The 23,559-nt window shown below is 43.3% G+C and overlaps 1 protein-coding gene across 2 annotated transcripts in view; it reads right to left on the bottom strand.

The window, feature by feature from the left end:
- The window catches only part of LOC133560672 (general transcription factor 3C polypeptide 1-like), a 50,618-nt gene that overhangs the window by 118 nt on the left and 26,941 nt on the right, over positions 1-23,559 (bottom strand). Inside the window, exons 23-40 of one of the 2 annotated variants that reach the window (XM_061913457.1) lie at positions 21,099-21,228; positions 20,968-21,028; positions 20,807-20,868; positions 17,790-17,898; positions 16,479-16,624; positions 16,260-16,402; positions 16,106-16,190; positions 15,927-16,039; positions 13,286-13,345; positions 13,119-13,212; positions 12,878-13,050; positions 10,465-10,869; positions 7,493-7,629; positions 7,301-7,405; positions 5,227-5,513; positions 4,708-5,159; positions 263-449; positions 1-180 (exon numbers count right to left, since the gene is read on the bottom strand). The exon at positions 1-180 is cut by the window's left edge and continues 118 nt beyond it. In XM_061913457.1, coding sequence (XP_061769441.1) covers positions 1-180; positions 263-449; positions 4,708-5,159; positions 5,227-5,513; positions 7,301-7,405; positions 7,493-7,629; positions 10,465-10,869; positions 12,878-13,050; positions 13,119-13,212; positions 13,286-13,345; positions 15,927-16,039; positions 16,106-16,190; positions 16,260-16,402; positions 16,479-16,624; positions 17,790-17,898; positions 20,807-20,868; positions 20,968-21,028; positions 21,099-21,228 — 2,929 coding nt within the window. Of the gene's footprint in view, positions 181-262; positions 450-4,703; positions 5,160-5,226; positions 5,514-7,300; positions 7,406-7,492; positions 7,630-10,464; positions 10,870-12,877; positions 13,051-13,118; positions 13,213-13,285; positions 13,346-15,926; positions 16,040-16,105; positions 16,191-16,259; positions 16,403-16,478; positions 16,625-17,789; positions 17,899-20,806; positions 20,869-20,967; positions 21,029-21,098; positions 21,229-23,559 lie in introns of those variants that run through there. The other variant, XM_061913467.1, reaches the window with a different exon arrangement.

A 23,559-nucleotide genomic window follows, 5' to 3' on the forward strand; every position in this document is an offset into this window, starting at 1 on the left:
GGGCAGCACCTGAGCGAGCCTGATGCAGCAGCTGATGGTGGGTTCATAAAAGACGCAGTCTCGCTCCACCATCGTTGGCTCCGCCTCTCCTTCAGCAGCAGGGACGGGGCGGCTGAACAGTGTAACTTTTGGCTTTTTAACCAGAGTCTTCTTCGTCAGACAGCCTAGTTCTGTGAGGGACTGCACACAAAAGGGCCCCCGGGGGGCCGACAAGGGGTCAGTTTTCCTTCGCACGCTGAGCATAGGAGAGCGTTTTGTTCACCTGCACAAGTTCCAGCAACACCATTGGCTGCAGCACGCCCTGGTAGTAATCCACCAGCGTCTGCTCAGTGATTCCAGGACAGGACATGATGTGGAGGAGGACGCCCTCCAGCATTCCTTTACACACCTGCCGATTCAGCGTCCCATCCACCAGGCGCCAAGGCCGACACATGAAACATATATTCTCCCTGCGCGGTGGACAAGGCAACATGAAACATATATTCTCCCTGCGCGGTGGACAAGGCAACATGAAACATATATTCTCCCTGCGCGGAAAATCATAACAAACATGTCGGCATAGCCTCTCAAGTTGACTCCATGTCCTTATTCAGGCCACCGTGACGCCTCTATTCAATTATCCTGGAGTTGCGTGGTGGACAAAAGCAAATATCATCAACAGCTGCGGCTGTAGACAACCTCCTGATGTTGTTGTTGTTTTTATTTGTTATTAACTCCACAAGATGGTTGCTCAGGCATGTTAGCGTTACTAAAACGGCCTTCTTTCATCTCCGTAATATCGCTAAAATTCGCTCCATTCTGTCCACTAAAGACGCCGAGATCATTATCCATGCGTTTGTTACGTCTCGTCTCGATTACTGTAACGTATTATTTTCGGGTCTCCCCATGTCTAGCATTAAAAGATTACAGTTGGTACAAAATGCGGCTGCTAGACTTTTGACAAGAACAAGAAAGTTTGACCACATTACGCCTGTACTGGCTCACCTGCACTGGCTTCCTGTGCACTTAAGATGTGACTTTAAGGTTTTACTACTTACGTATAAAATACTACACGGTCTAGCTCCACCCTATCTTGCCGATTGTATTGTACCATATGTCCCGGCAAGAAATCTGCGTTCAAAGGACTCCGGCTTATTAGTGATTCCCAAAGCCCAAAGAAAGTCTGCGGGCTATAGAGCGTTTTCATTTCGGGCTCCAGTACTCTGGAATGCCCTCCCGGTAACAGTTCGAGATGCCACCTCAGTAGAAGCATTTAAGTCTCACCTTAAAACTCATTTGTATACTCTAGCCTTTAAATAGACTCCCTTTTTAGACCAGTTGATCTGCCGTTTCTTTTCTTTTTCTCCTATGTCCCACTCTCCCTTGTGGAGGGGGTCCGGTCCGATCCGGTGGCCATGTACTGCTTGCCTGTGTATCGGCTGGGGACATGTCTGCGCTGCTGATCCGCCTCCGCTTGGGATGTTTTCCTGCTGGCTCCGCTGTGAACGGGACTCTCGCTGCTGTGTTGGATCCGCTTTGGACTGGACTCTCGCTGTTGTGTTGGATCCATTATGGATTGAACTTTCACAGTATCATGTTAAACCCGCTCGACATCCATTGCTTTCCTCCTCTCCAAGGTTCTCATAGTCATCATTGTCACCGACGTCCCACTGGGTGTGAGTTTTCCTTGCCCTTATGTGGGCCTACCGAGGATGTCGTAGTGGTTTGTGCAGCCCTTTGAGACACTAGTGATTTAGGGCTATATAAGTAAACATTGATTGATTGATAAAGGCGCACTTAAAATCCTTTCCTTGCACCTAATGTGCAGAATAATTCTGGTTGTGCTTACCGACGTCGAAGCTATTTAATTTGGTACATGCTGTAATGATAAGTGTGACCAGTAGATGGTAGTCGCACATAAGAGATACGTGTGGACTGCAATATGACGCCAGTAAACAACACCAACACTTTAAATGTTCCATTGAAAATAAAGAACATTACACACGGCGCTCAAAAGTCTGCAGGACTTTGAAGCCGCACCGCGTGATGGATTGTCTGCCCAGTGCGGCTACCGTAGTCAGAGTTACTATGGTGTGTGTATAAGGCCCGCAAAATGGCACCTATTAGCAGACTTATTATCAGGCGTTTTGTTTCACAATATTATGCAAAACCAACTTTTCCTACCTTCTGGTACCTGCTGATGTGTATTTGAGGTCTGCATAAGTCCTGAAAATTTGCGCACGTCCGCCACTGTAGTCTATACGCTTCTTCTTTTTCACTATCTTCTTGTTATGGACGTTCATCCTCCGCTGTTGCCATTTCTAATATAAAGTAGTGTAAAGTTTGAACATATCTCGCTGTGGAAGCGCTAAAAACAGCGGAGAATGCCAAAAGTTTTCAAAGCACTAATCAAAACAAAGGATGGCTATTTTGAAGAAACTAGAATATAAAACATGTTTTCAGTTATTTCACCTTTTTATGTTAAGTACATACAGTTGTGATCAAAATTATTCAACTCCCACACAATTTAGGCGTTTTAGCAAGTTGGACATTTATTCTGTATTTTGTTTATAGTCATATCAAATAAAGATGCATTAAATAGACAAATGCAACTTGAATTACAACAGTATAATTTGTAACATACCAAACAGTGTCATGTCTCTTAATATCTCATCGACAAAATTATTCAACCCCTTGAAGATCATAACTCTTAAGAAGAGAATTTGGATAATGTATTTTCAATCAGGTGTTGAAAACACCTGTAGATGTGATTAGAACCATAACGAGCAACAATTAAACTGATTGAAGAAGACTGTGACGCTCAGCTTCTTGTAGATGGTCAATGGTGTATTTGCAACATGGTGAAGTCCAGGGAGTGGTTAAAGAAGTTAAGAGAGGAGGTAATTTCTCTTCATAAGAAAGGATATGGATATAAGAAAATAGCAAAGACATTACACATTCCAAGAGACACAGTTGGGAGCATCATTTGCAAGTTTAAAGCTAAAGGCACAGTGGAAACACTACCTGGGCGTGGTAGAAAGAGGATGCTGTGTGCGTACAGTGGTGAAAAACCCCCGGGTGGCAGCTGAGGAACTACAACAGGACATTGCAGAGGGGGGAACGCAGGTTTCGTCCCAGACAATAAGGCGCGCACTACGAGATGAAGGCCTCCATGCCAGAACTCCCAGGCGCACCCCACTTCTGACTACCAGGCACAAGGAAAATAGACTCCAGTATGCCAAAAATCATCTGGACAAACCCTAAAGCAGGGGTGCCCACACTTTTTCTGCAGGCGAGCTACTTTTCAATTGACCAACTCGAGGGGATTTACCTCATTTATATATATCATTTATATTTATTTATTTATGAAAGAGACATTTTTGTAAACAAGTTAAATGTGTTTAATGATAATACAAGCATGTGTAACACATATAGATGTCTTTCTTTCACAAAGACAAGAATATAAGTTGGTGTATTACCTGATTCTGATGACTTGCATTGATTGGAATCAGACAGTAATGATGATAACGCCCACATTTTCAAATGGAGGAGAAAAAAAGTTGTCCTTTCTGTACAATACCACATGAAAGTGGTTGGTTTTTGGCATCTAATTCATTCAGCTTCCATACACTTTACAAGAAAAACATTGGCGGCAAATTCCGTAGCTTGCTTGATTGACATTCAGGGCACCCGAGGGTCTTGTGAGATGACGCTGGCTGCTGCCAGTTCATTATTATGAAAAAATGACAGAGAGGAAGGCGAGAAACACTTTTTATTTCAACAGACTTTCGCGCCGTCCCTTCCGTCAAAACTCTAAAGGCCGACTGCACATTTCCTATCTTCACAATAAAAGCCCTGCTTCATGCTGCCTGCGCTAACAAAATAAGTGTCTCGGAAAGCTGGCGTGCACAAGTGATGTGCACGCCAGCTTTCTGAGGGATCGCTTGTGCACGCCAGTTTTCCGAGACTCTGTATTTAGTTAGCGCAGGCAGCATGAAGCAGGGCTTTTATTGTGAAGATAGGAAATGTGCAGTCGGCCTTTAGAGTTTTGACGGAAGGTACGGCGCGAGAGTCTGTTGAAATAAAAAGTGTTTCTCGCCTTCCTCTCGGTCATTTTTAATAATAATGATCTTGCAGCAGCCAGCGTCATCTCACAAGACCCTCCGGTACCGTGAATGTCATTTAAGTGACGTCTTGGTGAAGATTGATGATCACTAATTTTTAGGTCTATTTTTTTTAAAAGCCTGGCTGGAGATCGACTGACACCCCCCCCCGCGGTCGACTGGTAGCTCGCGATCGGCGTAATGGGCACCCCTGAACTAGGGGGTTGAATCATTTTGTCAATGAGATATTAAGAAAAATGTCCTTTTTTGGTATTTTGTAAAATACAGTGTTACAATTGAATTTGCATTTGTCTATTTGACACATCTTTATTTGATATGACTATAAACAAAATACGGAATAAATGTCCAACTTGCTAAAACACCAAAATTGTGTGGGGGTTGAATAAATTTGATCACAACTGTAACTCCCCATGTGTTCATTCATAGTTTTGATGCCTTGAGTGACAATCTACAATGTAAATAGTCATGGCTTGTACTGTAATTATTCATATTTAAATAACTTTACTGCAAATGGATATTGGCACCACATATTGGTTATTGGCCTCCTTGACTAGTAATCAGTATCGGGCCTAAAAAAACACATTGGTCGATCTCTAGAACTTACTCAGAAAGGTTGGCCTCTTGTGTTGATGCTGCTCCTTCGTCTTTGTCCTCCTCCATCTTGTCCTGGCACTTTTCCGCTACCTCGTTTGCCGCCTGCTTCGCTTCTTCCTCCTCTAGTCCTACCATCCCTTTTTCCGGCTCACCTCCCGGTTTTTCTTCCTGGTTGAGCGTCTCGCTCGTCCGTGCCGCTCCGTCCTCTTCACTTTCCAGAGGCGCCTTTTTTTCCGGAGGCTCTTCCTTGTCCTTATCGTCTTCCGGCTGCGGACTGCGGTGTCTGCGCCTCTTGCGCATGAAGGGGATGTTGTGCTGGGAGGGACGGCCGAGAAGGGAGGCCTGCGCCGGGGACCAGGTCTTGGAGCTGACGGTCAGGATCCAAGGGTCGACGTGCTTCATGAGCACCCAGCGGGCGCTGCAACTGCCAACTCTTAAGACCTGGCCTTTTTCTTGCAAGTCCTGCATGAGCACAGCGGGAACATGTGTTTACTTTAGACATTTCAGCTGCAAACGGCTACAGGTTTACCTCCAGGTACTGCTGCAGGCTCCTGCTGCGTCCAGACTTCGGCCGCCGCAGCTGAGAGTGGAGTTCAAACAAGTCCCGGTGGTCTGTTCCTTTGTCGCCTGCTTCATCCAGGCTCCTCCTCAGCTGAGCACACGCCTCCAGGTCCTGAGGGGTGTACCCTCTCTGCTGGACCAGATCGGCGTCACACTGGCTCACGCAGGAGGAGGCGCAGGCGGGATGGATGGAGCGGCTGAGGATGGATGGCAGCAGGGATGGGCCGCATTTAGTAAAGTCCAGGGGTGAGAGACCTGGAAAAAAAGGATACTTTTATTCCGAGCAACCTTTTTATCTCATACTCATAGCAATAGTGTCCAGATCAGGGGTTTTCAGGGGGTCCAAACTAGCACGCGAGACGTCATGAGTTTAATTAAAAAAATACTACCCACAGGAGGATTGCATTAATTTTAACAGTCTGACATTTCTGATACTTTTATTGTAGTGGACACCGTGAGTCATTCCAATTAATGACCTTTAATTGTTCACAGACTGCAGGCACAAGCGCCATCTACTTATATGACCCAATGCAAAACACCTTCCCTAGTCATGGTGCATCGGAAAAAAAATCCATCCATTTTCTACTGCTTTTCCCTTTTTGGGGTCGCGGGGGGTGCAGGAGCCTATCTCAGCTGCATTCGGGCGGAAGGCGGCGTACACTCTGGACAAGTCGCTACCTCATCCCAGGGCCAACACAGATAAGCAGACAACATTCACACTCACATTCACTCACTAGGGCCAATTTAGTGTTGCCAATCAACCTATCCCCAGGTGTATGTCTTTGGAGGTGGGAGGAAGCCGGAGTACCCGGAGGGAACCCACGCAGTCACGGGGAGAACATGCAAACTCCACACAGAAAGATCCCGAGCCCGCGATTGAACTCAGGACTACTCAGGACCTTTGTATTGTGAGGCACATGCACTATCCCCTTTTACACCGTGCTGCCCAACCAACACAAAATGTCGACAGACATGGTCACACATAACACAACCTGCCCACTAAACTTTGCAGACATTAAAAAAAAAAACAGATGCACCATAAAAAAAATTCTATATTACACCTATTTAAATCCATTACAAAGCATGATTGTAAAATTTGCTAACGACTCTCCACACTTATCCATGCTTGGCGCATTTTAGCTGCTTGATCATTCTGATTGGTTACAAAACTTTAACCTCTAAAGGCCCAAGCTGTTCGTTTACATGCTTTTTTTATTTCTCTTTGCTATTTGGGCTTATTGGACCCTAATTTGAATAAAAACTAAAAATCATCTTTTAATATGATGTACTTAGTCCATAAGTGCACAAATGTGTACTTCATGTGTAGTGACATGCAAATTTTGATTTTTACACTTATTTTTTCCAAATTCCACTGTATGTCATACTCTTCTGACACAACCAGATGGCAGTATGAGTGTCCACATAAGTGGCCATAAGGCCCCAATTCAGTAGTGTACACAATTTTGGAAATAAGAGCTAAAACGTGCTGTGCACGCATGTGGCCACTAAGGCCTTTAGAAGTTAAGGAGGTTTTCACGGAAGTAAACAAGGTAGAAGTAAAACTTTCCCATACTCTTAATATCCAATTATATTACCGTAACTCTTAGTTATATACCGGTATATAAATCCATTATATTAATATGATATGTACACACTGGTGTTTTTTTTCCAAGCCAAAGAGAAGCTTCAAAGTGTCAGTGAAAGCACCGCATCCACAGAGGTGAAAAAGCTCCATTATAGTTGTTTAATTCCAAGAAAGAACTTCAAAAATGTGCGAAAACTCGTACAACACATAATGTACAGAAAATATTTCCACCGGTCCTGACTCAGTCTTTTTCCCTTTTAGTGTATTTTGCTCATTTATTCAATTTCCAAGCAAAAATAGGATGAAACCAGAACATATACTACATACAGGCACACATTTCTTACCTAAAAGTGGGCATTTCAAAAAGTGCTGGAACTTGCTAGAAAAGAAGCCTAAAATCCCTACCGTGTCCATTTAGGGGAGAATTTCACCCTTAAATTTGACCTTTAACACTCACCGTGGTCCGTCAGGATGCTGTGAGCGGGCGTGTTTCTCAGCTGCATGCTAATCAAACACGACTCTACCACGATGCTGTCGGTGGTGTTCAGGTTGCGCAGCTTGACTGGAACAATAAAAGCAGTGGAGTGACTATTATGTCCATAACTATGCCAGCATGGAGGGATCAACTGAAAAGAAATCAAAAAGGTACCGATGCCAGGAATGAAGTGTCCTTTCATCATCAGGTACTTTGTGTGTGACGCATGATGAGTTTGCACTCCTATCTTCTTTTTGCCTTCGCACTCCTCAGCGTCCTCGTCGTCCTCCTCTTCCTCCAGTGACACAAAACTGGAACCCAATGACGAGAGGGATCAGGAAATGCTTCTTTTTATTCAAATACATTTTCATAAGTCCACTAATGAATAGGTTAGCGATTTCCACAGCATATGATATTTTTGTACTCCTTTAGATTAAAACTTTTGTAATTATCCACACTACAAAATAATAGTAGTATTTTTGCTAGTATAGAATTATATTGGTATCGGCCAAAACTCAAAGCTCTGATATTAGTGTTGTATCAGAACTGAAAAAGCAATATCAGGACTAGAATCCGTGGATATTGTAAAAAAGCCTAATAGTACCATACACAATTCAAATATATACACATATACTAAGCCTGATGGATAATATCCTAAACACTCTCCACACTTTGATGACATGTTTGAACCATTTTAGTTGCTTGAGGGACACCAATAGAAAACGGATGGATATTTATGATTAATTAGAGATCGATAGGTGTCTTCAGTAATACGGACGCTGTATCAATCCGTTGTGGTGAAGAAGGAGCTGAGCCGGAAGGCAAAGCTCTCATTTTACCGGTCGATCTACGTTCCCATCCTCACCTATGGTCATGAGCTTTGGATTATGACCGAAAGGACAAGATCACGGGTACAAGCGGCCGATATGAGTTTCCTCCGCCAGAGGGCGGGGCTCTCCCTTAGAGATAGGGTGAGAAGCTCTACCATCTGGGAGGAGCTCAAAGTGAAGCCGCTGCTCCTTCACATGGAGAGGAGCCAGGTGAGGTGGTTGGGGCATCTGGTCAGGATGCCACCCGAACGTCTCCCTAGGAAGGTGTTTAGGGCACGTCTGTCCGGTAGGAGGCCACGGGGCAGACCCAGGACACGTTGGGAAGACTATGTCTCCCGGCTGGCCTGGGAACGCCTCGGGATCCCCCGGGAGGAGCTGGACGAAGTGGCTGGAGAGAGGGAAGTCTGGGCTTCCCTGCTTAGGCTGCTGCCCCCGCGACCTGACCTTGGATACGCGGAACAAGATGGATGGATGGATGGATGGATACAAAACTTTAAAGAGATCGTCAGGGAAGTTAACAAGCTAGGAACGGTTGAGAACCTCTGTGCTAGATGAACCGCAACATTAGCGCCGCATAAAACATGTCACTAATGGTCCAACGTTTTCAAAAGAACAACGTTAAAAAAACAACTTAAAGCTCTGTCCTGCTGTTTACGGACATAAAATATGTATGTTTAAATAACTTTGGCTGCAAATGAATATTGGTTATCGGCCTTCTTGACTGCTAATTGGTAACGGTCTCAAAACACCCCTGTCACATGGTGTGGAAAGAACCACCTCCAGCTCAATGTGACGAAGACCAAGGAGCTGGTTGTGGACCTGGGAAAGAGGAGGTGTACTCCGGCTACCCCTGTTTCCATCAAGGGGGTGGATGTGGACATGGTTGAGGATTATAAATACCTCGGAGTACACATGGACAACAAGCTGAATGGGTCAAAAAACGCTGAGGCACTCTACAAGAAGGGACAGAGCCGCCTCTATTTCCTCAGGAGGCTAGGATCCTTCAACGTCTGTACAAAAATGTTGAAGATGCTCTACGAGTCGGTGGTGGCGGGCGTCTTCTTGTACGCCGTGGCCTGCTGGGGCAGCGGGCTGAGAGCGGGGGACGCAAACAGACTGGACAAGCTGGTAGAGAAGGCCAGTAAAGTGGTGGGAGTGGAGCTTGACTCTCTGGCGGTGGTGTCAGAGAGGAAAAGTCTAGCAAAACTCCTAGACATTATGGACAACACCACCCACCCACTACACTCGGACCTTGCGGAGAGACTGAGCACATTCAGTGGAAGGCTAAGACTCCCAAAATGTAACACGGAACGACACAGGAGGTCTTTCATACCGACAGCCATCAGACTGTATAATGCATATGTTCCTTCTTGACTGCACTTAAATGTAGAATATATTTATATTATTCATGTATTATTTATATAATATATGTCATATATTATTTATTATTATTATTGTTTATTGTGAGCGAACTGTGGTGCTGAATTTCCCCCAGGGATCAATAAAGTACTTTCTATTCTACTATTTCTATTTTCTATTTCTATTTCTATTTCTACTCTAGCCTTTAAATAGACCTCCTTTTTAGACCAGTTGATCTGCCGCTTCTTTTCTTTCTGCTATGTCCCCCCCTCCCTTGTGGAGGGGGTCCGGTCCGATGACCATGGATGAAGTACTGGCTGTCCAGAGTCGAGACCCAGGATGGACCGCTCGTCGGGACCCAGGATGGACCGCTCGCCTGTATCGATTGGGGACATCTCTACGCTGCTGATCCGCCTCCGCTTGGGATGGTTTCCTGTGGACGGGACTCTCGCTGCTGTCTTGGATCCGCTTCGAACTGAACTCTCGCGGCTGTGTTAGAGCCACTATGGATTGAACTTTCACAGTATCGTGTTAGACCCGCTCGACATCTATTGCTTTCGGTCCCCTAGAGGGGGCGGGGGTTGCCCACATCTGAGGTCCTCTCCAAGGTTTCTCATAGTCAGCATTGTCACTGGCGTCCCACTGGATGTCAATTCTCCCTGCCCACTGGGTGTGAGTTTTCCTTGCCCTTTGTGGGTTCTTCCGAGGATGTTGTAGTCGTAATGATTTGTGCAGTCCTTTGAGACATTTGTGATTTGGGGCTATATAAATAAACATTGATTGATTGATTGATATTCTATTCTACATTTGCAACAAGATTCTTAATAAATTAATGCTATTCGTGAATCATTAGTAAATTAGTCATTGCTCACAACGACCCACACAGACGCATCTTGACTAATCTCAGTCACTTCCGTTCCTAAGTTTCACCATGATGCTGCTGCAGGAGGGACGTACCTCTTGACGTCGCCGTCCACCATGTTGCTGTCCACCACCACCATTTGTTTAGGGATGGACAAGTGCACCGACAGCAATCCCAAGCTCATCAGCGAGAGCGACGCCACACAGGCGCCCCCGACAGAGTCTAGACGGAAGCGTACCATGTCGGAAACGTCCTCCTTAATCGGCGGCGGATGAGCTTTGTCATTTTCCCCTTCTCCTCCGTCGCTCTTTTCGGCCTGCTTCTGGGTTTGTTTCCTGGACGGTTCCGCCAACGCTTCCTCTCCGCTCGCCGTCCTGGGTTCGGTCTCGAGATAGAACCAGATGAAGGGCTTGTTGTCGCCTGCGCCTTTGTCGAGGAGGGTCCTCATGAAGCGGAATGAGTCGGTGCAGAGGGAATGAGGAAAACGCCATGAAAACAACCTTTTGGAGAAACACACGTGCAGGCAGATTAGCCAATGGTCCAGGCAAACAGTCATCTTGATCCAAACTTCCGTGTTGCAACATTTTGTGGTAACATACGCACTAAATAATCACTAGTTATGTGCGTGTTTGGAAGAATACATACAGTTGTGATCAAAATTATTCAACCCCCACACAATTTTGGTGTTTTAGCAAGTTGGACATTTATTCCGTATTTTGTTTAGAGTCATATCGAATAAAGATGTGTCAAATAGACAAATGCAACTTCAATTGTAACACTGTATTTTACAAAATACCAAAAAAGGACATTTTTCTTAATATCTCATTGACAAAATGATTCAACCCCCTAGTTACATGCATCTTTAGTACTTAGTAGAACACCCTTTGGCAGTAATGACATCCTTCAAACGTGATACATAACCGGACACAAGCTTCTTGCAAGCATCTACAGGTATTTTAGCCCATTCCTCTTGGGCAAAGGCCTCCAGTTCATTCATATTCTTGGGCTTGCATGCTGCAACTGCCTTCTTCAAGTCCCACCACAGCTTTTCTATAGGATTTAGGTCTGGCGACTGTGAAGGCCACTCCAGAGTCTTCCAGCCCTTCTTCTGCAACCACTCTGATGTTGATTTGGAGGTATGCTTGGGATCCTTGTCCTGTTGGAAGGTCCAACGTCTCCCAAGCCTCAGCTTTGTTACTGACTTCATGACATTTGCAGCTAATATATCCTGCTAGGAAATAGAATTCATAATTCCTTGAACACGCTGGAGATTCACGGTACCTGAGGCAGAGAAACAGCCCCAGAGCATGATTGACCCCCCACCATGTTTAACAGTAGGAAAGGTGTTCTTCTCTTTGTAAGCTTCATTTTTTCTCCTCCAGACATAACGTTGATTTATAGGCCCAAAGAGTTCCACTTTTGTCTCATCACTCCATAGAACAGTTTCCCAAAACCTTTGGGGTTTGTCCAGATGATTTTTGGCATACTGGAGTCTATTTTCCTTGTGCCTGGTGGTCAGAAGTGGGGTGCGCCTGGGAGTTCTGGCATGGAGGCCTTCATCTCGTAGTGCGCGCCTTATTGTCTGGGACGAAACCTGCGTTCCCCCCTCTGCAATGTCCTGTTGTAGTTCCTCAGCTGTTACCCGGGGGGTTTTCACCACTGTACGCACACAGCATCCTCTTTCTACCACGCCCAGGTAGTGTTTCCACTGTGCCTTTAGCTTTAAACTTGTGAATTATGCTCCCAACTGTGTCTCTTGGAATGTGTAATGTCTTTGCTATTTTGTTATATCCACATCCTTTCTTATGAAGAGAAATTACCTCCTCTCTTGACTTCTTTGACCCCTCCCTGGACTTCACCATGTTGCAAATACACCATTGACCATCTACAAGAAGCTGAGCGTCACAGTCTTTTTCAATCAGTTTAATTGTTGCTCGTTATGGTTCTAATCACATCTACAGGTGTTTTCAACACCTGATTGAAAATACCTTATTCAAATTCTGTTCTTAAGAGTTATGATCTTCAAGGGGTTGAATAATTTTCTCAATGATATATTAAGAAAAATGTCCTTTTTTGGTATTTGTAAAATACAGTGTTACAATTGAAGTTGGATTTGTCTATTTGACACATCTTTATTTGATATGACTATAAACAAAATACGGAATAAATGTCCAACTTGCTAAAACACCAAAATTGTGTGGGGGTTGAATAATTTTGATCACAAATGTATAAGCTCCATTGTAAGCGGACTTTTGATCGCGTTTATTTCATATTTAGAATGCAAAAAAACAAAAAACATCCGTCGTCATGTCTTTCATAATGATTCTGAACGATTGGCAAAATTCCCTCAAAAAAGTGCAGTTCCCCTTTAAGGGCGGCACTCACTTCTCCCACAATTGTAGCTGTTTATTACCTCTTCTTATCCAATTCTCTGACTGCGTGTTGGCGTGCCGCTAAGTGAAAGTGAGCGCAATTACAGCAATGTAGGCCATTACTGTGGCATCTTACCTGTAATAGGACTGGGAAAGTTGGAAGGACATAGGCAGGATAGGCATCACGCGGTTCTTCCGGGGCTCCATCTTCGGAAAGACGCGTCGGCGGTTGACGAGACTGCGCTTCCGGCACTGGATGAAAACCTGGCCCAGCAGCTCCTGTGGGTACTTACTGTAAACGTGGAAGGTCTGCGAGACAAGAGGCGACGTTGAGCGAAGTACGACATTCAAGAAACGACGGATTGGGACAGTTGTACCTGGAAGGATCGGGAAGACTTCATCTGATGGTTGGTCATGGCCAGTGTGCTCTGGATCAGATTGTGTAACCCGATGGCATGAATGTCCATTGTGCTGCAACGGATAAAACACAACATTCATTCTAATAAGGAGAAGAAAAACTAACATCAAGTGATCAAATCCATACCAGCTCAACATGTCTTTGCGGGGAACCTGCTTCCCAGCGTGTATCACAGATACTTTAAACCTGCAAAATACATTACAGCAAAGATGTAATATCATGACTGATCAATAAAAATAGGAGCAGGAACTTGGATGAAATGCAATAAGGTTGACAGAAATATGATCAGTTTTGTTTCATTTAGGCCATTAGGCTGTCTGTAAGGGACCAACATGCACCTGGATGGGCAAATGTTTTTTTTTTTAGCATAATGGGAGGGGCACATGATTTGTTTGGTGTTTGCTTGTTTTGAATAAATAAAAATTGGACTTGCTTTGGACATTATTTTTTCCCCATCCCTGTACACTACAACCCAATGAAGCAGTGACCCTTTTCATTGTCTTTCAGAGGAAAGTTTGATTTGAAAAAAAATATCTGTTTCGTGTATTTGCTGAACACAGCAGCAACCAAACCAATGTTGTAATGGCGGTAAGGAGCAAAGTGTTCAGTCAGCATTAATAGCGTTGATGAGTTGATTGTAAACAACCATGTGACAAGTATAACACGCATGACTGTCACAATAAAAGCTGAGTAGCAATGGAAACATTTTAAAGCGCATGCAGAAACACATAATGCTGGATGCTATCAACTTTGAAGCCCTGATTTAAAATTAATGCCACGATGAAAATGCAGCGCTCTGATTGGCCGAAAGCTTTCAACTCAACCTATGTGCAGATTGTTTTGCCTCAGAAATTAAAACCGGTGAAATGCAAAAAAATTTTTCTGAAGATCAGTAAAAAAGTGTACATGTCGTAAAACAAATATATCCAGAGGGGTTTCTAAAGCCACGGCTGGTAATGCCAATGCTTTTGTGACCCTTTGGTAATCACAGACGGTAGCATGCTTTTGTAGACCACACACTATCGATGGACAATTATTTCAAAAATAACAATCACGATTATTTTGATTACTATTTAAATCAAGTTTAATAAAAACACGATCATTTGAAAACATGAGTACTCATTCCAACACCAAATCTCTACTTTATATATAATCTAAAAGAACAACTGGATATAAATTAGTAAACAAAAAAAAGCCAGTAACAATACATTTAAGTAACATTTTGAAACATTTGAATTCAGTTTTTATGTTTAGATTTTTTTTTTAAGTCCGGTGTTAGAATAATTGTTTCTAAGTTATCACAAAAACTTTGTGTTACATTGAGTGCCCTGTGAGAAGCAAAAAGCTGTCTTTGAAAACTAACAAGAAGAAAACTCGTACTCCACTGTGTAGGGGCAAGCAACATGAAGGTGTTCCTGTTTCTTTCATGTATTGTAATCAACAGAAATATATAGTCTGACCCAAGAACCACAAAAGCAAAGAGGAAGCAGGACCAGACTCTCCTCCAGGCGACCTCTTTTTTAACTGGTTTACGAACCTCTTTTTGAACTGTTTTACGACCTTTTCTGTGAACTCTTTACGACCCCGTCCCTTTGGAAGCTGCTGTTAACATGTGGTCAGGGAAATTCCAAATGAAGGAGGAGGCATACAATCTTTCGCCGGAGCGTGCCGAGACACTGTACAAGAGTACAGACCAGAAATTTCTCCTCAAATTGAGCCAAATTTAATTCTGTCTCTGTTTAATTATTTGCTTCTTGTCTTGTTTAATAGTTGCCAGTGTTTGAACCTGACATCCGGTTTTTACCTTTTACACTTATTTTACCACCGTTGAGTGTGCTTTTTGTGTCAATAAAAATGTTATTTAAATGCAAAAACCCTCACTTTTACTCGCCCAAAACCTCTTTGGATAATTTTGATTAGTATTTCAGATAAAAGCATAATAATTGTGTAAATGTATCCATGTATGTTTTGAGTACATTATGTATATTGTATAATGTATTTTTTTGAAACCTTTATTTTGTTAGAGCAGTCAGACCAGATTTTGCGCACAATGCCGTTATTGTGAAGGGAGGAAGTGTGCTGCTGTGACGACTTCAGCTGTTCAAAAAAAAAGAGCCTCTCTTATGATGTCATTGACAACAACACATGCAGGTGAGATGTGTTGTGGGTGTATGGCTTCTTCTTGCTAGCTTTAGTTTCCTAGTTTAGTCAACTCAACATTGTTTAGTACAGGACAGGGTGGTCGATGGGCGTTCCTGGTTCACATTATTTTCCCAAACAAATGCTCCTTCTCCTCACAATGACAAAATTTCACTCGCATCTCCATGATATTCTGCCATTAATAGCAGATTTTGTTTTACTGGCCAATTCTGTGGTTCCGACCGCGGTTATGTGAACTTAGAAATCATACGCCTTACTTTTTTTTGTTGAGTTTGGATATTATTAAATAAACATACTGGTGCTGTGTCAAATAAAAAGCAGCAGCCAAGGTAAGATCCTAACTTCTAGTGGACGTGGTCTTTTTTCACTCATTCATTCACTTATCAGTTTCATCGTCACTAGCTCAGGAATTTGCATGCAGACTGCATGACCCATTGATCATCTTGTTCAATTATAATATTTGTATGATCGTGAGCAGCCCATATCAAAATTGTGATTAAAATTCGATTAAATGTCCAGCCCGACCACGGACCCAGAGAATGCGCAGTTAATTGAGGTGTTAATTGGCCCATTTATGGTCAGGTAAAGCAGCCCATTTCTTCCTTACTGTGAGAAAAGCTGACGCTTGCTGTCGGGCATCTTAAAATCCTCGCCACTCGGGACGGAGCGGAACTTCTTCCTGAGAAGCCTGACGTACTCGATGTACGATTTGGCACAATCCTGAGGGCAGACATTCAATGCGATCACAGTGGAAGACGACAAAAAGTTGAATAGAAATGAGCACACCTCAGTGTCATTGGTATCGACTGGCTTGTTGTCATTTAAACGTTTCATCAGATCTTTGTCCTGGTAGACCTCAGCCAAGCAGATCCTGCAGCACACTCTCAGAAGGTGAAAAGGGTCCAAAAATGCACCACAATGCATGAAAAACGATGATTACCTGAAGTTGCGAAAAGCCTGAGGATTCTTGAGTATGTAGCGAGAGCGCCGCCCGACGGCCAGCGATGTTTTGTCCTCGGAGATCTGAAACTCCGCTTGGAGAAGGTCTCGCACCACACAGCGGGCTGAGAACTTCCTTCTCATCTGCAAAAGCGTCACATGTTGTGGGTGTGTGATCAGGACGGGTTTCAGCCGCGGGGAACGCGTTGTCTTTTTCTACCTTGCTTTTGAGCAGATGCGAGGCCACGTTGCAGAGCATCAACAGAGAGTCCTCCAGCACCGTCCAGAGCACTCGCTGCCTGGTCATCATTTTCAGCGCTCGATGGTCGGCCTCATCGTGAACGGGGGTGCTGCGGATTTTGGGCTCTACAAAGACAACAGGCATGAACATTAACCCCACACACTGGAACCAACTTCCACAATATCTGGTATCAATCACCAGCATAGTGGGTTTGAAGTTAAAGTTAAAGTACCAATGATTGTCACACACATACTAGATGTGGCAAAATTATTCTCTGCATTTGACCAATCACCCTTGATCACCCCCTGGGAGGTGAGGGGAGCGTTGGGCATCCGCCGTGCCGTGCCCGGGAATCATTTTATGGTGATTTAACCCCCAATTCCAAACCTTAATGAGGTAACGGGTCCCATTTTTATAGTCTTTGGTATGACTCGGCCGGGTTTTGAACTCACGACCTACCGATCTCAGGGCGGACACTCTAACCACTAGGCCACTGAGTAAGTAGTAGTCCTGAGTTCAATCCCAGACTCGGGATCTTTCTGTGTGGAGTTTGCATGTTCTCCCCGTGAATGCGTGGGTTCCCTCCGGGTACTCCGGCTTCCTCCTACTTCCAAAAACATGCACCTGGGGATAGGTTGATTGGCAACACTAAATTGGCCCTAGTGTGTGAGTGTGAATGTTGTCTGTCTATCTGTGTTGGCCCTGTGATGAGATGTCGACTTGTCCAGGGTGTACGACGCCTTCCGGCCGAATGCAGCTGAGATAGGCTCCAGCGACCCACCGCGACCCCAAACGGGACAAGCGGTGGTAAATGGATGGATGGATGGAGAAGTATTGCAGAAAGAGATTATTCTAGATTGTACCAAATGTTATGACTGGTTTTAATGACTATTGACTATTTTATCGATTATGGGACAAGCACTTATTGTTTGTCTTTGGTACACTAATGTGTATATTTTAAGCCATTGGTTATCTGTTTTATTTTTGCTAAAATATATATGTATATATTTTTTTTACATTACTCTTTGGTATGAACATTATTATGTAAACTTGAAGTTATTGTTTTTTTTGTTTCTTTTTTGGTTCTTTGTTGTTGGTATTTTAGTATTAAAACATTTTATTATTTGATTATGTTGTACTGCATTGTAATCTTTTGTTTTGTGATTGTGTGGTGTTTTTTGCCTGGTCCCCAGGAAGAATAGTCTCCACTGCGATGTAGACTAATGGGGATCCTTAGTAAACTAAACTAAACTAAACACACACATTGATTAGAGCTACACAATTGTATACCTCTCTTCTTCTTGCGAGGAACCTTGATGACCTCCTTTTTGATTCTCTTCCTCTTCTGACGCTTCCCTCCGACCACCTGTTGGTTCCTGGAAGAAGACTCGATCGCCATCTGGTGAACAGGACACGAGACTAACATTTGAGAGGATTGTTTCCACTTCATTTCACACCTGTATGACGTTTAGAAAATGTTACAGAAAACAATTCCCGTTCCGTTAAAAGTTTTATGATGGCCCAGGTTAAGGAGAAACTGCAGTTTTTTTTGTAATTTTGCCTATCATTCATAATCCTGCGGAGCCCCTAAAGGGACACAGAGGGTAAAAAATGTTTTGCGAGATCTCGCAATACGCAAAAGTTTTTTTTTCAGATGTCAGTGAACCAGAAGTAAAACAGAGACAGCGTAAAACAGACACAGCGATGGAGGAGCGGGAGCATGCGGGAGCCTACCCATCATCTGTGCTCTGTTGTGGGACCATAATATGTCGGTTGCAATCATGGAAGACGATTTGGAGCGGTTCTTAGTTTCTAGAGAGGTCCCAAAAGAGGACATTAGACGTATGAAGGGAGACAGGGTGAGCATACATTTCTGGTTCACCTTCGCTGTGTCTGTGTTTTACTTCTGGTTCACTGACATAGGATAAAACGTTTTGCGAGATCATGCAAAAAGTATTGCGAGATCTCGCAAAACATTTTTTTCCCTCCATGTCCTTTTAGGGGCTGCGTAAAATCCCTACGCAACACAAGCGCAAGTGTTTTTTTTTTTTTTAAATGCATTCTAATTAATGCATTGATTAATTAAGTAGCCACAAAGCCCTCTTAAAAAACATCCAAAAACCGCCAGCAATACTCCATTTACATGTCATGACCTGAATATTAACAAAGTATTAGCTATGTTGTTATTATAAGCGCTAACGTTGACGTTTTATAGTGTCGCCGTGATCACAGGGAGCGAACTTGGGGCGGTATAGTTCGGTTGGTAGAGCGGCTGTGCCAGCAACTTCAGGGTTGCAGGTTCGATCCCCGCTCCCGCCATCCTAGTCACTGCCGTTGGGCAAGACACATTACCCACCTGTTCCCAGTGCCTCCCACACTGGTTTAAAAAAATTTAACTTAGATATTGGGTTTTACAATGTAAAGCGCTTTGAGTCACTTGAGAAAAGCGCTATATAAATATAATTCACTTCACCAGCTGTTATATTAACATATTGAGCCGGTGAGCTGGTGCTTTACCCCCGAGTTGGTAAAAGTTAATTCTAGATCATAATTCCTGCGGTTTAGCTCGGTTGATAGAGTGGCCGTGCCAGCAACTTGAGGGTTGCAGGTTCGATTCCCGCTTCCGCCATCCTAGTCACTGCCGTTGTGTCCTTGGGCAAGACACTTTACCCACCTGCTTCCAGTGCCACCCACACTGGTTTGAATGTAACTTAGTGTTTGGGTTTCACTATGTAAAGGGCTTTGAGTCACTAGAGAAAAAGCGCTATATAAATATAATTCACTTCACTTCATCTCACCTGGATAGTAGAAGGTTGTGGACATAAACCGAAAAGTTGGTCAACTTTGACATCCAACATATAGCCGGAGATAGCGAGGAAGACACGATAATGTGTCTTTTTTTTAACCTACGTAAGGATTATGATTAATTATTGATATAAACGGAAGATATAAACATCCCATCAGTTGTCACCTAAGTGAGAGCAGACATATTATAGTAAGTGATTGTTTTATTATGTTTGTGGTTTGTATTTCCTTGTTAGCACTTAGCATAGTGCTACATGCTGAATCTGTTAATTCCTCAAATTCTAAAACTTGTAGCTCATCCTCCTTATAGTCAGGCTCAAAAATATAAGGGTCTGGATTAGAGATGTCCGATAATGGCTTTTTACCGATATCTGGATATTGTCCAACTCTTAATTACCGACACCGATATCAACCGATAGCAATATTACAGTCGTGGAATTAACACATTATTATGCCAAATTTTGTTGTGATGCTCCGCTGGATGCATTAACCAATGTAACAAGGTTTTCCAAAATAAATCAACTCAAGTAATGGAAAAAAATGCCAACATGGCACTGCCATATTTATTATTGAAATCACAAAGTGAATAATTTTTTTTAACATGCCTCAAAACAGCAGCTTGGAATTTTGGGACAGAGAGAGACTATGAGGAGGTTGAGGTGAAGGGGGGCGGGGTAGCGGGGGTTTATATTGTAGCATCCCGGAAGAGTTAGTGTTGCAAGGGATCCTGGGTATTTGTTCTGTTGTTTTCATGTTTTTTACGGTGCGGATGCTCCCCTAAAATGTGTTTGTCATTCTTGTTTGCTGTGGGTATACAGTGTGGCGCATATTTGTAACAGTCTTTGAGTTGTTTATACGGCCACCCTCAGTGTGACCTGTATGGCTGTTGATCAAGTATGTCTTGCATTCACTTGTGTGTGTGAAAAGCCGTAGATATTATGTGACTGGGCCGGCACGCAAAGGAAGTGCCTTTAAGGTTTATTGCTGCTCTGTACTTCTCCCTTTGTCCGTGTACACAGTGGCTTATTAAAAAGTCATAAATTAGACTTTTTGAAACAGATACCGATAATTATGAAACCGATACCGATAATTTCTGTAATCACATTTGAAAGCATTTATCGGCCGATCATTCTTTGTCCGAAAGTAGTCTTTTTTGGCTCTCATGAAGTCTGTCATGATTAGTAGTTGTTGTTGTTAAAGGAATTAGCAAACACGTTTGTGGAATGATTACGCCATTATTATTAATTGGCCTGTTACTAGATAACATATATATTTTCGGTGTATATATTTAAAATGTTGATGGATTTTTTTAGATGTTTTTTCGAGCACTTAATAGGCGGAATAGAACTCCCAGCTGACTTTTTAACGTTTATTTAGAATGCATTAAAAAAAAAAATGTACGTGTGCTTGTCTCACATAAGGATTGTGAATTAAAAAATTCCAAAAAGAGTGCAGTTTCCCTTTAGCCGTGTCAATTACATGAAATGTGGGTGCAAAACTACCTCAACAGTTTCCTCAGCGATCAAACTTGTCTGGGCTTTCCGATAGCAAGGTTTGAGAGTGCCTGTGGAAAGCAACGTACAGTACATTTATCACACAACACCACCTCATGGACAGGAAGACCATGACAATATGTGGGACATCGGCGCTTGCGGCAACTCACCATCCTTAAACGCCCGGAGCACGTCGCAGCCCAACAGACTCCTCAGTCGCACTCGATCTTTCTACAAGTCAAGACACGTGTGTTACATGAGAAAACAAAGCGCAAAGCTGGGCTAAAAGCTGCATTCGTACTTCGTTGAAGAGCATGCGGTTGGTCCACAGCCAATTTCGTTTTAGATGAGCAAAGAATTCGGAGTCCAGACCTCCCGCTCCTTTACCGTCTCCCGGCGTCACGCCGTCGTCGCATATTTCATTGCTGCCTCTGTTCATGTGCACAAAGACACGTGCATCAGTTCCACTTCAATACTAGAGTGCATTTGTTTCTTTCTCAATGCATAGACCAGGGGTCGGGAACCTTTTTGGCTGAGAGAGCCATGAAAGCCAAATATTTCAAAATGTATTTCCGTGAGAGCCATATCATATTTTTTAACACTGAATACAACTAAATGCGTGCATTTTTAAGTAAGACCAACATTTTTAGAGTATAATAAGTCTCTTAATCTTTTTATTAACATTGTTATTCTGAAGCTAACCAATAATAAATAAAATGTAATGTCTGTTGATCATGTTTTTGTTTGGCCATGTGCTGTTTGTCCTTTGGACTCTTTAAGTTCCTGTTTTTTTCCACTCCCTTGTCTGGTTTCCTTGGTTACTCATTTTGTCCACCTGTCTCTGGGGGACAAAATGCCCGCTCACCTGCTTCCCGAGCACTAATCAGAGGCAGTATTTAAGCTTGTCTTCGCCAGTCAGTCGCCCTGTGCTGACTTGTTTCATGCCTTGCCATAGTTTCGTGCTTCATGCCATGCCAAGTAAGTTTTGTTTAATTTATGTTCTTGGTCTGTTTATGCGTTAGCTTTGTTCTTTAGCCCAAGTTGTGCCTCCGCTGTGAGCGATTCTTGTTTGTATATTTTTTTATTTCCATCTATCCATCCATCCATTTTCTACCGCTTATTCCCTTCCGGGGTCGCGGGAGGCGCTGGCGCCTATCTCAGCTACAATCGGGCGGAAGGCGGGGTACGCCCTGGACAAGTCGCCACCTCATCGCAGGGCCAACACAGACAGACAGACAACATTCACTCTCGCATTCACACACTAGGGCCAATTTAGTGTTGCCAATCAACTTATCCCCAGGTGCATGTCTTTGGAAGTGGGAGGAAGCCGGAGTACCCGGAGGGAACCCACACATTCACGGGGAGAACATGCAAACTCCACACAGAAAGATCCCGAGCCTGGATTTGAACCCAGGACTGCAGGAATTTCGTATTGTGAGGCAGACGCACTAACCCCTCTGCCACCGTGAAGCCTTTTTTAGTTAAAATTAAATCATGTTTTTACCTAAATGCCATGTCCCGAGTAGTCCGTCTGCCTTCCTGGGAGAACAACCCCGCAGCAAGCTGCAATCCCCCCCCCATCGTGACATAAAATACCTCTTACCATTAATGCGACTTCTTGAACAGGTGCGGTAGAAAACGGATGGATGGATGGATATAAATGAATGAGAATGTTTTATATTTTGCACGTTATTTTTAGCACTGTGATCACCAGCGAAATTATTCATGATTATCGCGTTAAGCAATCTCAGCTAAGATTTATCTGAGAGCCAGATGCAGTCATCAAAAGAGCCACATCTGGCTCTAGAGCCATAGGTTCCCTACCCCTGGCATAGACGCAACATCTCGCCTCTTACACCGGCGAGCTGGGATCGCACACCCCCTTTGGAGCAGACGAGAGAGAGAGTACACGATTGCTACACGAAGCTGAGCTGTCATTGAATTCCGCCGTCAAAATCAGGGCTTCAGCCCAGGTAAGCCTGTGCATTAAAGCCCCCCTGGCTATGGCAAGCTATGTGTCACACTCGTTTATGCACTGTAAAAAGTCAGTGTTCAAAAACAAGATTTTTTTTTTACAAAAACTAGGGGTATTTTATTTGAACTAAGCAAAATTATCTGCCAAAAGAACAATAACATTTGGCTTGTCAAGACTTTCCAAAATCAGTGAAATTAGCTAAACTCAATGAACCCAAAAATACCTTAAAATAGTGAAGTGAAGTGAATTATATTTATATAGTGCTTTTTCTCAAGTGAATCAAAGCGCTTTACATAGTGAAACCCAATATCTAAGTTACATTCAAACCAGTGTGGGCGGCACTGGGAGCAGGTGGGTAAAGTGTCTTGCCCAAGGACACAGCGGCAGTGACTAGGTTGGCCGAAGCGGGAATTGAACCTGCAACCCTCCAGTTGCTGGCACGGCCACTCTACCAACCGAGCTAAACCGTAAATATAAATAAGTATATACTCACTAATAACTGCATTACTATATGAGTATGTATTTTATATTGTTTCATTGAAAATAAAACAGCAAAGTCTATTAGGCTGTCATCTGTTTTAATTTGAGACACAAATGTGTCAAAGTCATGATTTTTTTTTCATGCTTGAAATGCGAAATTATTACTTTAAAAAGGTTGTTTTATACTTGTGAGTGTTGACACAGCTTTGCAACATTTGATATTCTAGTTTCAAGCAGGTTTTACTCAAAATAGGTCATAAAATCTCATCAACAAGCTGTAATATCTTACTGAGATCATTTAGGATCA

Source organism: Nerophis ophidion, linkage group LG01 (assembly GCF_033978795.1).
Source record: "Nerophis ophidion isolate RoL-2023_Sa linkage group LG01, RoL_Noph_v1.0, whole genome shotgun sequence".
NCBI classification, from domain to species: domain Eukaryota; kingdom Metazoa; phylum Chordata; class Actinopteri; order Syngnathiformes; family Syngnathidae; genus Nerophis; species Nerophis ophidion.